At 44.3% G+C, this 14,514-nt stretch overlaps 1 protein-coding gene across 1 annotated transcript in view; it reads right to left on the reverse strand.

Moving 5' to 3' along the window:
• Positions 1–536: 536 nt before the first annotated feature.
• Positions 537–14,514, reverse strand: part of c6h8orf34 (chromosome 6 C8orf34 homolog) — a 321,869-nt gene continuing 307,891 nt past the window's right edge. The window contains exons 11-12 of the mRNA XM_041189264.1: positions 6,013–6,133; positions 537–1,045 (exon numbers count right to left, since the gene is read on the reverse strand). Of these exons, the coding sequence (XP_041045198.1) occupies positions 537–1,045; positions 6,013–6,133 (630 nt within the window). The remainder of the gene's footprint in view (positions 1,046–6,012; positions 6,134–14,514) is intronic.

Here is a 14,514-nt window from a genome sequence, read left to right on the forward strand (position 1 = left end):
ACCACGGGCTTAATTGAGGTAGAGGTGGGAAGGAGGCGGGATCCCCACCTATCACCCTCCTGCCCGAGTAAATGCTCCCCATGCCACCAAACCTGCCATGGGTGTGAGCACAAGATTCTGCCCATGGAGTTATGCTGTTGATGTGAGTGTTGCATTTGAGATGAGGTATAAGAGCATGAAGAGGTAAAATAGATGAATGGGGATTAAAGGTGAAGTCATCAAACATAAGAGCACTTTATTTTCTGTAAGGTATACATTTATTTTTCATATCCCATGTGAAAGTAAATGTTCAGATTGTACTTTCAAAGTATGCTTGAGCCACTTGCATTCCTTGGCAACATTGCAGGGAGGCAATGCTTCTCATTAATATCAACTTAGGTTGATTTAGTTGCAATGCTCACATCAAAACGACACCCTTTCTCCAAAGTTTCCTCACCCTTCAATTATTTTCTGACAGCATTCTCATAAGTTTATTTGCATGGTAAAAAAATTAATTTCAAAATCTGTTTTGCAGGCTTCTTTACTCTTTTAATCATTTATTTCCAAAGATCAAAAGCATCTATATATTTTCTCACCTCAGACAAATGGCTCCTTTGTGAAAGATTCTCAATAATAATGCCAGGCTGGCTAGCTGGAGAACTAAGTCGTCTTCCAACTTGACCGGTAGGTGTTGCCATTCTATTTGGATTGCTGAAGGTTTCTTCTTTACTGCCAGGGTTGTTAGAAATTGCACTTCGACTGTTAGGAGTTCCAGGCCTACTTCCTTGAGCTAATAATGTCTGAGGCCTGTTATACTGGCTTTTGGGAGACTCAGGTCTACTGTTTTGGTTACTGGAGCTCCGTGGTAATTCATTTCTTTGGCTCTGAGGTGGAAGTCCTTTCCAAAAAAGACTTGGTGGTGTTTGAGGTCTAGAACTTTGGCCAAGTAATGTTTGTGACAGACTTCCATGGTAATTTGACATGTTTAATATACTTCGGGTATTTGAATTCCTCTGCACTTCAGATTCAATTGTTAACACTTTTGTAGCAAGATCCTTGTCAAGTTCTGAAATAGGAACAGTTTTGTTTTCTTTAGTCATAGCACCAGAAAGCAATAAAATGAACATTTCAAGAGCAACACATTATGAAGAAAATCTTTCTAATTAATAAAAACAGAAACTGCTGGAAAAGCTCAACAGGCCTGACAGCATCTGTGGAGAGAGAGACAGAGTTAACGTTTCGAGTCCATATGACTCTTCTTCAGGTCTCAAAATGTTAACTCTGTTTCTCTCACTACACATGCTGTCAGGCCTGTTGAGCTTTTCCAGCATTTTCTATTTTTATTTCATATTTTCAGCATCCGCAGTATTTTGCTTTTACCTTTCTAATTAAAATTGGTTATGATGGGAGATAAACAGAGAGAGGGAGTCAGAGAGAAAGAAAAAGACGAAGAAAGGGACATTTAAGAAAATGCTGTCCTGAGTAATTCCATGAGAGATTAACTAGTGTTTAAAAAAATGGTTGTTTCAGGAACTACAGAAACCCTTGGTATCATAAGATTTATTTTAATGGGTCATTTTTTTGGGGGGTTTTATCATTAGAACAAAGAACAAAGAAAAGTACAGCTCAGGAACAGGCCCTTCGGCCCTCTGAGCCTGTGCCGATCATATTGCCTGTCAAATAAAACATTTTGCACTTCCAGGTCCGTATCCCCCTATTCCCATCCTATTCATGTATTTGTCAAGCTGCCTCTTAAACACCACTATCGTACCTGCTTCCACCACCTCCTCTGGCAGCAAATTCCAGACACTCACTACCCTCTGTGTAAAAAACTTGCCCTCCACATCTCCTCTATAGTTTTCTGCTCTCACCTTAAATCTATGTCCCCTAGTAATTGACTCTTCCACCCTGGGAAAAAGCTTCTGACTATCTGCTCTGTCCATGCCACTCATCATTTTGTCAACTTCTATCAAGTCACCCCTCAATCTCTGTCACTCTAGTGAGAACAATCCGAGATTCTCCAACCTCTCTTCATAGCTAATAGCCTCCAGACCAGGCAACATCCTGGTAAACCTCCGCTGCACCCTCTCCAACACCTCCATATCCTTCTGGTAATGTGGCGAACAGAATTGCATGCAATATTCCAAATGTAGCCTAACCAAGGTTCTAAGCAGCTGCAGCATGACTTTCCAGCTTTTATACTTGGAAAAATATGTGAAATTGGACAAGAGATAGCTATCAATGTGATAATTGAAAAATAGGGTTATCTGGCAACATAAAGTATTGTTCACTTCCAGCTCCATTTTAAAATTCACTGTAAGGACCTGCCACTTCTGTAACTTTGTTTTCCCGATGATGTAAGTATGGAGTCCTTGGCATATACTATTCAATCAAATTAAAAACATTTTGAAACAACTGGATTAATAAATGCATCTACCCTGATAATGTTTGTCAGTACTTACAGATTATGCCAAAGTATGCAAAGGATAAAAGAATATGCAAGATAATTGTGATTTGTCTCATTTGGAAAGGGCTATCAATCCTAAAATTCTCTGTTTAATTGAGAGCCTGATGCTTGAGCTAGATGGAATGCTATGTTAGTGTGAGATAGAACATCCATATTTAGAGTATTACCTGGAAAAACTCAGCAGGTCTGGCAGCATCGGCGGAGAAGAAAAGAGTTGACGTTTCGAGTCCTCATGACCCTTCGACAGAACTAGGTGAATCCCAGGAAGGGGTGAAATATAAGCTGGTTTAAGATGGTGGTGGTGGGGGGCGGGGGGGGCGGCGTTGGTGGGCACATGGTGGGGGAGGTGGTTGGGTGGGGGAGAGAAGTGGAGGGGGTGGTATGGTTGTAGGCAAAAGCAGTGATAGAAGCAGATCATCAAAAGATGTCACAGACAGCAGAACAAAAGAACACATAGGTGTCGAAGTTGGTGATATTATCTAAACGAATGTGCTAATTAAGAATGGATGGTAGGGCACTCAAGGTATAGCTCTAGTGGGGGTTGGGGGAGCATAAGAGATTTAAAAATATTTAAAAATAATGGAAATAGGTGGGAAAAAGAAAAATCTATATAATTTATTGGAAAAAAACAAAAGGAAGGGGGAAGAAACAGAAAGGGGGTGGGGATGGAGGAGGGAGGTCAAGACCTAAAGTTGTTGAATTCAATATTCAGTCCGGAAGGCTGTAAAGTGCCTAGTCGGAAGATGTGCATTGGGAGTTTATTGACAATAGTGAACAATATGTACAAGTGATTAACACCTGTGCCCAGGCTGTGCAACTAATTCACCTTAACTTTCCTAACCCTGCCGCTAAGTCTTGTTGCTCCCTGGACATCCACAGTGGAGGTGGGGGCAGCCTGATGACTGCTCACCCTGTCTGTGATGACCTTGATGGGCGTCTTCTAGAGGACTGAGACCTGGGGGCCCTGGCCTGCTTTCAGGGTCCTGCTCAGTGGCAGTGGCACCCTCCTCGAGCTGTGGAGCTGCAGCTGCTGAGGTCACATGAGGAGGGGAATCGGAATGGCTGTACCCTCCCGGAGTCACCTGGATAAATGACCCCGGGGCACCTGCTGATCCTTCATCCCTATGGGTGCCCAAATGCTCTTGACCAACTCCTTGAAGAGAAGGGGTAGCTGGAGTAAGATCAGGCTGCCCTGCACCCCTCTGGTGTACAAACTGTTGGAGGCAAACTATGGCGTCAGCGATGGAGTTCAGCCCATTCAACAGAGCAGGCGTGACATCCTGGACCAAGGTCTCCATGGCGGCCACCATGCTACCAGTGCATTGGCGTGCCGGCGCTATAACGTCAGCCTGAAGGCGGACAGACTCTTCCAACGTACCTTGCAATCTGAGGAGTGCAGCAGACATCCCTCCCTGATGTTCCCGAGCTTGCCTTTGCAGCTCCAGCAACTGTGACTCGACTGAGTCCAGAGGCTCGTCATCTGATTCGGACTCAGCAGGTTTCTGGCTTCCAGCAGTCCTCCGAGTGCCAGACACCTGGGAAGTCCTTGCCTCCGCCTGCTGTGGATCAGAACGTGTGATTTGCTCACCAGACTGTGATCCCGAGGCTACTCTAAAGCGGGATCCCATTGAGGTGTGTGTCTCTGCGCTGGTAGAGGTGAGCGCTGTTAGGGGCCTGCAGGGAGGGTTTTAGTGGATCCCTCTTCTGAGATTTCTTCAGGGCTTGATTGGAGGCTCTGGCTCACGGACTCTGGCGGCTGTTCCCCAAATGTACCTGCGAAAGCAAGGGGAGATAATTAGTGCATGGCAATGGCCTGTGAAACAGGACACATCACTCACAGCATGGTTGTCTGCTGAATCCTCACTTGGTAGAGCAGCGCCAACCTCACCGTTAGCACAGGAACGGCCCAGATCCTCACCGGCCAGCTGGATGGCTCTGTTTTCAAAGTCCATGAGGACCTTGATTTCAGGCATTCCTCCACCACTCTGTGACCTCTCTCTCTTGTTGTGTGCCAGCTTGTCCTGCCTGAATAGAGATGGAGAGAGTGTAAACAGGATGCCTGCCAAGCCAGATGATAAGTATGCCTGGCATCTGTGGGTGGTGAGTGGTCCCATGGATGGGATAAGGACAATGAAGGTGAGTGTGAAAGAGTGAATGGTGATGTCCCTTTAACTGGCAGTGAGTGAGGACCCTGTGAATGTGTGATGAGTTTGTGAGTGTGTGAGTTGAGAGTGATGAGAATAGCGACTTACCCTGGCAGAATGGAGGAGATCATTTATCCTGTGGGCAGTGGGCAGCTGTCCTCATTTGCAGCACGATGGTGCTGCCCACCGCTGCCACCGCCTCCTAAGCTGGATTTTTGATGTTGCTACCCACCCTGCAGCCAAAGTGGAGGCGGGCCTCCACTGTGTCCAAAAGGTTCTTGAGGGACGTGCCATTGAACCTGGGGGCTGCAGTCCTCTTGCCTTTCAGGGCCATGTCTTCCGTGCAGTAATCATGGGCTGGGAGCACTGAGATGTGTGCGCATGGCTGCACTTTAAATATGGTGCCCGGCATGATGAAGCGGCGAGGTGATGGTGTGGCTGGTGAATGAGAGCCCAGGCCGCCATGGAAACGGTCTGCTCCCGGGAATGCATAATTAATGTAATGCGTGTGAGACGATATGGTGTGAAAAGCTGCCATTGCGGCCAGCGGATAACAGTGTTAATCTGGGACGATTCCATCCATCGTATTGTGATCAACTGACGAATATTGTTTCTTTACTCGCTCTGTGAAAAAAATAGTTCTTAGCAGTCATTGACAGAGGTAACAAAGATAATAGCCAAGGCGAATGGTGCTTTCAAGGGTCGCATATCGGGGTCTCCTGGACAGTCCTAAGCCAATCGGACAGAGTCTTGTTCCCTCTGATTGAGACCAATGCCTGGCTAGAGTTAACTAGTGGCACCCAACATGCAATTAGCTGAAGGATGACCTCGAGTCAAAGCAATGGATAAGGGGAGAGTTTACCTTGGATACCCATCCTGGGTAATTTGTCAGATGGGATCAAACAAATGATTGACATCACCAGCTGCAGAGATCGATGCTCACTCCGCGCCATTCTTCCATTTGACTTCCGGGTCCGATGAACCATTCTCATCTGTCACGGGTGGTATGATTTTCCCTTTTATTTAGATTATTCATCGTTTTTAAACTGTTGCTTCTATATAAACCATTTTAAAATCAGTTATGAACTCCGCCCCCTTTTTTGGGCGCCATGTGACTCCCAAAGTCGAATCTTACAGCCATCCTAATATATGTTAATGTATTAACACCAAGTTGATCCTGTTCCACTCAGGCAGGGTCAGCAGCAGCAATGCTGCCTCATTGAAGCTGGAGGATGAGCCTAAGAACCCTCAGGGCCAATATCTTTACAAATGGAAATAATGCTGTTCTGTTTTTGTATAATAATCTATAATTTATCATGCACATTTTTCATAATTATTGAAGTACTCACAGGTGAAGATTAATAATATTTTACCAGGGTTTTCTATTTAAAAAAACTATATAGAGGAGGAATTCATACATACCAATGAGATACTTCTCCACTGCTAACAGTTCCTTTGAGGCCATGAAATCTCTTGACTGTGTCTGATTCAAAGACCCTCCACTTTGGCTAGACAACGTGCAGGATTCCCAGAATGGTTGGCGCTGTACATACAGAAAATAGGGAATACATGTTACAATTCAATTTTGTGAGTTTTATTTGACTATTTTAATTATTTAAATAAATAATTTATTGAAATAATCAAAGAGGTTCACAGGATCATGAAATCGTTACGGTGAAGAAGGGGGCCATTTGGCCCATCATGTCAGCACCGGTTCTCTGAGCATTCTAACTTCGCACCAATCTCCTGCCTTTTCCCCATAACCCTGCACATTGTTTCTATTTAAATAATCATCCAATGCCCTCTTGAATGCCTCAATTGAACCTGCCTCCACCACACTTCCAGGCACTGCATTCCAAACCCTAACTGCTCACTGTGTGAAAAAGTTTTATCTCACCTCGCATGTGCTTCTTTAAAACAGTGCCCTGTGGTTCTCGATCTGGTTATGAGCAGGAACAGTTTATTCCTTTCTGCTCTGTCCAGGCCTCTCATTGCTTTCCTCCTGGTTCTTCCCATGTTCCCCTGGCTTTCACCGTATTCCTCCGGCTTTCTGCCTCAGCCCCCCCCCTCAGCAGGGACCCGTGTTTGGGTGCTGCTAGGCCTCAGGCCTCACCCAGGTCTCTCTTCTGCTCTCATTGCACCTACCCCCATCCCCCCAACTGTGAGGGTGTGTAGATGAGTGTGAAAGTGGGTGAGTAGGGTGGGGGGGGGCCCACGGGTGAACGAGTGTAAGGTTAGGTGAGTGAGTGAGTGTGAGGGTGTGAGTGAGTGGGTGAGTCTGATAGTGGGTGTGTATGGGTGAGTGAGGGTGAGGGTGAGTGGATAAGTGAGGGTGAGTGGGGGTGAGGGTAAGCGGTTGACTGAGGGTGAGGGTAGATGGGTGAGTGGGTGAGGGTGGTTGGTTTACACACAATGTCCCTGAACCTTGAAATAGGTGGATTTTCAACTAAGATTGTCTGTTGCAGAACAATACATTTTGTCTTGGTAAAACTCAAGCATTGCACACCCGTCCATGTGGATTACTGACATAACTTTTACTGTAAATATCCAATCCAGATACCTGACTGACCTGATGTTTACCATCATTACTCATCCAAATACAGGACTGCCCATTCTTAAAATGTTAATTGTAAGTGTGTGTGTGTTGCCTGAGTGTATATGAGGGTTGTGTGTGTGTGTGTGAGGGGTGACTGTGTGTGTAGTAATGTATGTGTGAGGGGTGAGTGTTAGTGAGGGGTGTGTGTGTGTGTGTGTGTGTGTGTGTGGCGGGGGTTTAAGTGTTTGTGAGGGATGAATGTGTGTGTGTGTAAGGGAGAGGGAAGGGTGAGAGCACGTGTGTGGATTTGTATGTGTGAGTGAGGGAGGGGGTGAGTGTGTGTGTGGGCGAGTGTGTGTTTGCATGTGAGGCAGAGGGTGAGTGTGTGTGTGCGCGTGTGTGAGGGTGTGTGAGTGTGTATATGTGAGGGAGAAGGTGAGTGTGAGTATGAGGGGGGTGAGGGAGAGGGTGAGTGTGTGTGTGCGTATGTGTGAGGGTGACTGTGGTGTGCATGTGTAAGGAGGAGTGGGTGAGTGTGTGTGCGTGTGTGAGGGGGGTGAGAGGGAGGGAAGTGTGTGTGTCTAAATCACTCCCAGCCTCAGCATTCTCATTCACCCTCATTCCTACACACCAACAGGCGTTCTCACCCACTCTCACAGTGAGTGAGGGTGAATGAGTGAGCACCATGAGACTTGGAGTGAGCCAGACACCCACACTCTCACCCTTTCACAGTCTAATGGTCACCTTTATTTATTACTAATTTTTTAAATTACCAATTTAGTGTTGTGACCTTTTTTTTGCTCAGCAAGTTTTTTCTTTTCATACGTCATCTTTTTTTAATGAAATTCATGTTAAATGTGCCAAACTTTATCTTTCCGAAATTTGCTCATTGGCTCCCAGAGTGTGAGAAAAATTGAAATGTGGCCCCCCACGGGAAAAGGTTGGACAAGCCTGATCTAGAGGAATAGAACACAAGGGGCAGAATGGTCTGTCCCTGCTGACTTTGGGCGTGCTCGGTGGTGTGAGAGGATGATATGGTGAGAAGGCCAAAAATCGGTTTCACGACGTTGTGAAACCAGTTTGCGATTGTCTGCTCTGCATGTCAATGGCGGACCGTGTTTCCCATTGGGAACCTCATTCTAATACATCTGCAAATCATTATAAGGCCAGCCCGCCGGAAACATTCCCCCTTCCTGCCGGATCATCCGCCCACGTTGGCGTGATTGCGTGCCATGTTTCACAACAGCACATATAAGGCGGGCACTTGGCGGGCTGCACTTTGAAGGGAATTCGGAGGTGAGTACACAGTAATATTGCACAGCGCTCACCCGGGTCGTCTGTTGGACTTAAAGCTGGGGGTGCTTTGGAGGCGCGGGGGCAAGGGCTGCCCTGCGGTTGAGGCGCATTTGGGGGGGTGGTGACAAGAGCTGTCCTATGGTTGAAGGTAGTGCACAAGCACGTGCAGGGTTGAAGTGGGGAGGGAAGCGGCCATGCATTAGAGAAATCTTGTATAAAGTGACCATTCCTCTGCAGCTGAGACAGTTCAGATGCAGCCACATTGACATGCATGGAGTTGGGCCTCTAGTTTATCTGCACACTCAAGCAACGCAGAGGCATGAAAGTGCCATCAAGTGCTCCAGAGCTTTTCACCCCTGGGGCAGAGACTGCAAACTAATGAATGTTTTAGTGGACGTTGTACAATCACCTTGCGAAAGCTGGCCATGGAGCAGTCGCTGGTGGAAGCGCTCACAGCCCCTTCCAATGTCATCATCCCAGTTTGGACCAGTCTCCCCCATGGTTCAAGCTAACAGTGCAGCCTTGCAGCATGGGTTAGGAGAATGCCTGCACCTGAGCTGAGAGCACAGCATGCAGTCCAGTGGGCAAAGCTGCCACCAATTGGTCAGGTGGACTGGGGTGGGTGTGGGTGGGGTTTCGGGCAACTATGCAGCAAACTAATCTCTGGCCATCCAAAGGTATTAAGGGATATGGGCAAAGGCGTTAGATCAAGGATCAGCCATGACCTCAATGATGGTGCGGAACAGGATCAAGAGGCTAAATGACCTACTCTTGCTCCTATGTTCTCCTCCTCTATAGAAGGGAGCTGATTTGTATTGGAGCACAATTCCACCTATGCCAGCCATTCTTTGGTATCTTACCCCTAGATGAACCTAGACAGGGAAGCTCTGAAATTCCAAAGAGGTTCAACTAATCTTCCCCTGTAACTCAATTGGAGGACTAGTGGAACCCCCAGAGAAATGGAATAAAGGGAAGTTATTAAAATTAACTAAGAAAGTTAAGGGTAGTATCAAATTTAAAGAAAAGGCACATAGTGCCAAAAAGATTAGTGGTAAACCAGATGATTGGCAAAGTTTTAGGAACCAGTAAAGAATGGCTGAAAAATAATAAGCAGAAATTGGAGTATGAGAGAAAACTAGCAAGGTATATAAAAACAGACAGTAAAAGCTTCTGCAAGCATATGAAAAGGAAAAGGGTAGCTAAAGTGAAGATTCATCCTTTAGAGGGTGAGACTGGTGAAATAACAATGAAAAATGAGGAAATGGCAGTGACTTTGAACAAATATTTTGTATCTCTTCACAGTGAAAACACAAAAAGCATCCCAAAAATAGTTAAAAATTAAGAGGCAAAAGGGAGGGAGGAACTTAGAACAATATATCACAGGAGAAAAAGTAATGGAATACTAACAGGACCTGGAGGCTTGCATCCTATGGCCTGCAGAGATAGTGGATGCATTGGTTGTAATTGTCTAAAATTTCCTATATTCTGGAAATGGGTCATTTTCAGCTTGGCAAACTTGTCGTAGCTTATGGAGTGCTGTAGGGGTCAGTGTTGAGGCTCAACTATTTACAATCTATATCAACGATCTGGATGAAGAAACTGACTGTATTGTAGCCAAATTTGCTGATGATCCAAAGATGGGTAGGAAAGCAAGCTGTGAGGAGGATACAATGGAAAGAATTTTCCAGTTGGCGAGCGGGGACAGGGCCCGCTCGCTGACAGGTAAAATGATGTATGGTGACATCAGGCAGGCGTCCCTACATCACCATGCATCATTTAGATTTTCAGTTCAGCCAGCTACCTGCCCGCCAAACTGTCAAAGGCCTATTAAGGCCTGTAAAAACTAATTGATATAATTAAATGTGTTGCCCATCCAGCCTTAAGGTTGGCAGGTAGGTGAAGAGCTCAGGCGGCCTTCACATTTTTCATGGAACCTCATCCACGGGCGGGATGAGGTTTCATGAAGTGTTTAAAAATTTAATAAAAATTATTTTAAAAATTCATTGACATGTCTCAGCTCATGTGACATTGTCACATGAGGGTGACATGTTTTAAAAGTTTTTAATTACTTTATTCAGATGTTTAAAAGTTAAACAAATCTCCCTGAGGCACCTCTGTGCCTCAGGGAGATTTCTGCGCTCTTTTGCATGCATGCACGTACTCAGGGAACCCCACTGCCCACCCACACAGGGAGCGCTTAGCGCTTCCGGGCAAACGTCACGCTGGTCGGGCCTTAATTGGCCCACCCACGTGAAATGGGGGCGCCGATCAGGTTCACGATCACTCCCACCTGTCCCTGCACAATCCCCCAATGGGGCTAAAATTCAGCCCAGAGAGCCTGAAAAGAGATATAGATAGGTTAAGTGAGCGGCCAAAAAACTTTGCTGATGAAGTATAATGAGGGAAAATGTGAGATTGTCCACTTTGGCAGGAAAAATAGAAAAGCAGAATATTATTTAAATGGAGAGACTGCAGAATGCTCTGGTACAGAATGACCTGGGTATCCTTGCATATGAATCACAAAAAGTCAGCAGTAAGCAATTAAGAAGGCAAACAGAATGTTGGCATTTATTGCAAGGGAGATTGAGTATAAAAGTAGGGAAGTCTTGCTACAACTGTATGGTAGTGAAATCACACCTGCACTGCAATGTATAGTTTTGGTCTCCTTACTTAAGAAGGGAGACACTTGCATTGGAGGCAGTTCAGAGAAGATTCACTAGGCTGATTCCTGGGGTAAAGGGGTTGTCTTATGAAGAATGGTTGACCAGATTGGGCCTATAGTCACTGGAGTTTAGAAGAATGAGAGGTGATTTTATTGAAACTTATAAGCTTCTGAGGGGGCTTGACAAGGTAGATACTAAGAGGATGTTTCCTCTCGTAGGGAAATCTCACACTAGGGTGTACAGATTCAAAATATAGAGTGTCCCATTTAAAACAGAGGTGAGGAGAAATCTCTTCTCTCAGAGTGTTGTTATTATTCGGAATTCTCTCCTCCAGAGACCAGTGGAGGCTGGATCATTGAATATATTCAAGGCTGAGTTAGACAGATTTTTGATTGACAAGGGAGTCAAGGATTATTGGGGACAGGCAGGAAAATGGAGTTAAGGACACATCAGATCAGCCACGATCTTGCTGATTGGTAGAGTGGGCTCCAGGGGCCAAATAGCCTATTCCTGCTCCTATTTCTTATGTTTTTATGGCCAGCCCCACAGAGTTTTAGGGCTGGAATGCTGGAAAACTGCGTGGAATCACAGCTTTGCTTAGTTCTGTCCTCACTTGCCATTCATAAGGGAACACTTTCCAGCAGGGTCCTTTTCAATTATTGACTTCAAGTACCTTCAGCATTTACAAGCCTCCTGCCAGGATTAAATTAGGAGACCAGGAGAATCCCTTGCACAATTTCAGAGACATGCATTTTTCTGTCACTAGTAATGGGAAAAGTTGTTTGCACTCTGTCATTTTAAATCCAGCTTTCTCATTCTTCCTCCAAATTCCACAGTAGAAAGTTACCATCAAGTCTCAGAGCACATAAGATGGTAGTGAGAACAAAACCTTGCCTCTACTTTTGTTTGCTTCAAGCAGTGATCAAAGTAGATCCAGTTACAGCTTTGACCTTGCTTATGGTGTGGAACCATGAAAATTAGATTTGGTTCCGTTAATGCTGCAAAATGTCCAGTAGAACATAATTAAAATGAAAACTAATAATGTGAAATTTATAGTGAAGAACAAATGTGAGGATCCAATTTCCTTCATCATGTGACTAAGTGGAATAACCTATGGAAAGTTCCTATTTGCTTTACAGCACATTGGCCAAAAATGAGCATCATAAATATACAGTGGATGGGATTGATTTAACAAGCAGCCTGGCAGTGTTGATTGTCATATCACTCTCAATAACAAGAATGGTGGAGCAATTAAAACATCAAAGAAAATGCTGGGGTCTATTGCCAGAAGAGTAGAATACAAAAGCTGCATCCTCCATTAGAAAATAAACAATTGGTAGTTGGTAAATTTAGTCATCTGATGGGTAATAGAACTTTAAGAAGGATGTTATAATGGAAGATCACATGATCTTGGTATCCAATAGAAGCGTAGCGCGGGCTACCTCAGTAGTCAGTAGTCTATAGTTAGAGTCTGTAGTGTGGAGACAGAGTTTGAATTGTAAGCACATAACTGTAGCTGCTGAATACCTTTGCAAATAAACAGAATGTGTTCCACCTAAGAAGTGTCCACTGACCTACTCTGTCTATTGTACCAACCCGACCATCCCAAAACAAGTGTGCAACCCAGATCCATAAGTCCCAACAACTGGTGTCCAGGATCCAACAATCTGGCGATGAGGACAAAGCAAGAAAAAAGTGAGAAAAACAGTGAAAATACAAAAACCATCTTCAAGAATAAAACAAGTTAACAAACAAAATCAAAAGAAATGAAATCAGGCTGAACCTCGCACGGGAATTGTAAGTAGAATTTCCATCCTAATCGGCAAAGCAATCCCCTCACAGAATGCTGCACTTTGGAAGAATTGATCCTTTCGATCCAGCCACAGACAATTGGTCCCATTATATTGAGAGCCTCACATTCTTTTTCCAAGCAAACAACATTGCGGGGTAGAGAAGAGGCAAGCAACCCTCTTATCCATGTGTGGGACCAAAACCTATGAATTGATTCAAAGTCTGACGGCACCAGTGCCCCTGATTCGAAAGGTTTTGATGAACTGGTGGACCTCATAAAAGGTCATTGCTAGCCAAAGCCCCTGGTAACAATGCAACAGTTGAAATTTAACTCAAGAAACTAAACGATCTCTGAGCATGTCATTTAAAGGTGTACCAAACTCGCAATGTTCTGTTAATTGTTTCAAACTTAGCACATAACAAGCAACTGGCTCCCCCATGGCTCTGAGATCATTTAGTGTGTGGTGTAAGGGATTCAAAAGCCATACAGGGAGCACAAAATGGTGCCATGCTCCACACTGGATGGAAAGCTTCAGCCAAAAAGGACACAAAAATACAAAGCTCTGCCAAGAAGCAGGAAACAGCCACCACTAGCAGAAAAATAAAAAGGAGTGATTTAGCAGTGAAAATATGGAATAATGGCAACAGAGGTGGAAACAAACAACCTTACAATGACTGGCAGTTTAAAAAAATTGAATGTTTTTATTATGATCGACACAGGCACCTAATGAGACAGTGCAAGGAAAGAATCAGGCAGACTTTCAAATAAAAGAAAAAAACCCTGTGAGAATTACAATTTAGAAGAGCTTGAAGTAACAGATTCAGATATTTATTCGTTGTATAACTTGAAGGTTGGGAAAACAGACCCAATTATGTAACAGTGAAGGTAAATAACAGGCTTATTAGAATGGAAGTGAACACAGGAGCTTCCACTACAGTGATTGGTGAACACATCTTCAAATATCTGAATTATGGTGAACATAATTTAAATTTTTAAGTAACAGATGCCAAATAAAAAACTTACATGGGAGAAGACATACAAGTCAAAGTCATAAGCAGAGTTACTGTTCATTACAGAAGCCAATCAGTAAAGTTACCAGTGTTGGTGTTGAGAGGCAGAGGACCAAGCCTCCTAGGATGAAACTGGCTGAGGGAAATCAACCTTGATTTGTCACAGAGATTCCAAAAGGAAGATGAAAACACTCCTGTTTTGGAAAAGGAGTGTGTAAAGATACAAAAACCTAAAGAAATACAAGATGTTTCAAACAAAGGCACAGGAGAACAGCACAAAGAACTAGGAGAGACCATCCTGAGGGACAGAGTCCAAATCAAGTTGCACATCCTCCGAAAGAAAAGTGAAACCCTGCCAAAAAACCTTCACACACTACCAGTTTCCCTCCTGTCTAAGTATGTACCTCTGGAAAAGTATTAAGAGCAACAGAGTTCTGCAATTCTCTAAGTATGAGTTGGCAGAGAAGACACAGCAATGCTTAATTTTCCAGGAGTGTCATGAAGCTATTAATGTATATAATATTGTTGGAAATTATTTTTTAAAAATAGAGGTTTAGTCGGTGGGTGTGTCTTAACTGGATTAAAGCCAGCTAGTCTGGGTGCTTTGATGTGTACTAGTTTTGAGAT

The sequence above is a fragment of the Carcharodon carcharias genome, chromosome 6 (assembly GCF_017639515.1).
Source record: "Carcharodon carcharias isolate sCarCar2 chromosome 6, sCarCar2.pri, whole genome shotgun sequence".
Lineage (NCBI taxonomy): Eukaryota > Metazoa > Chordata > Chondrichthyes > Lamniformes > Lamnidae > Carcharodon > Carcharodon carcharias.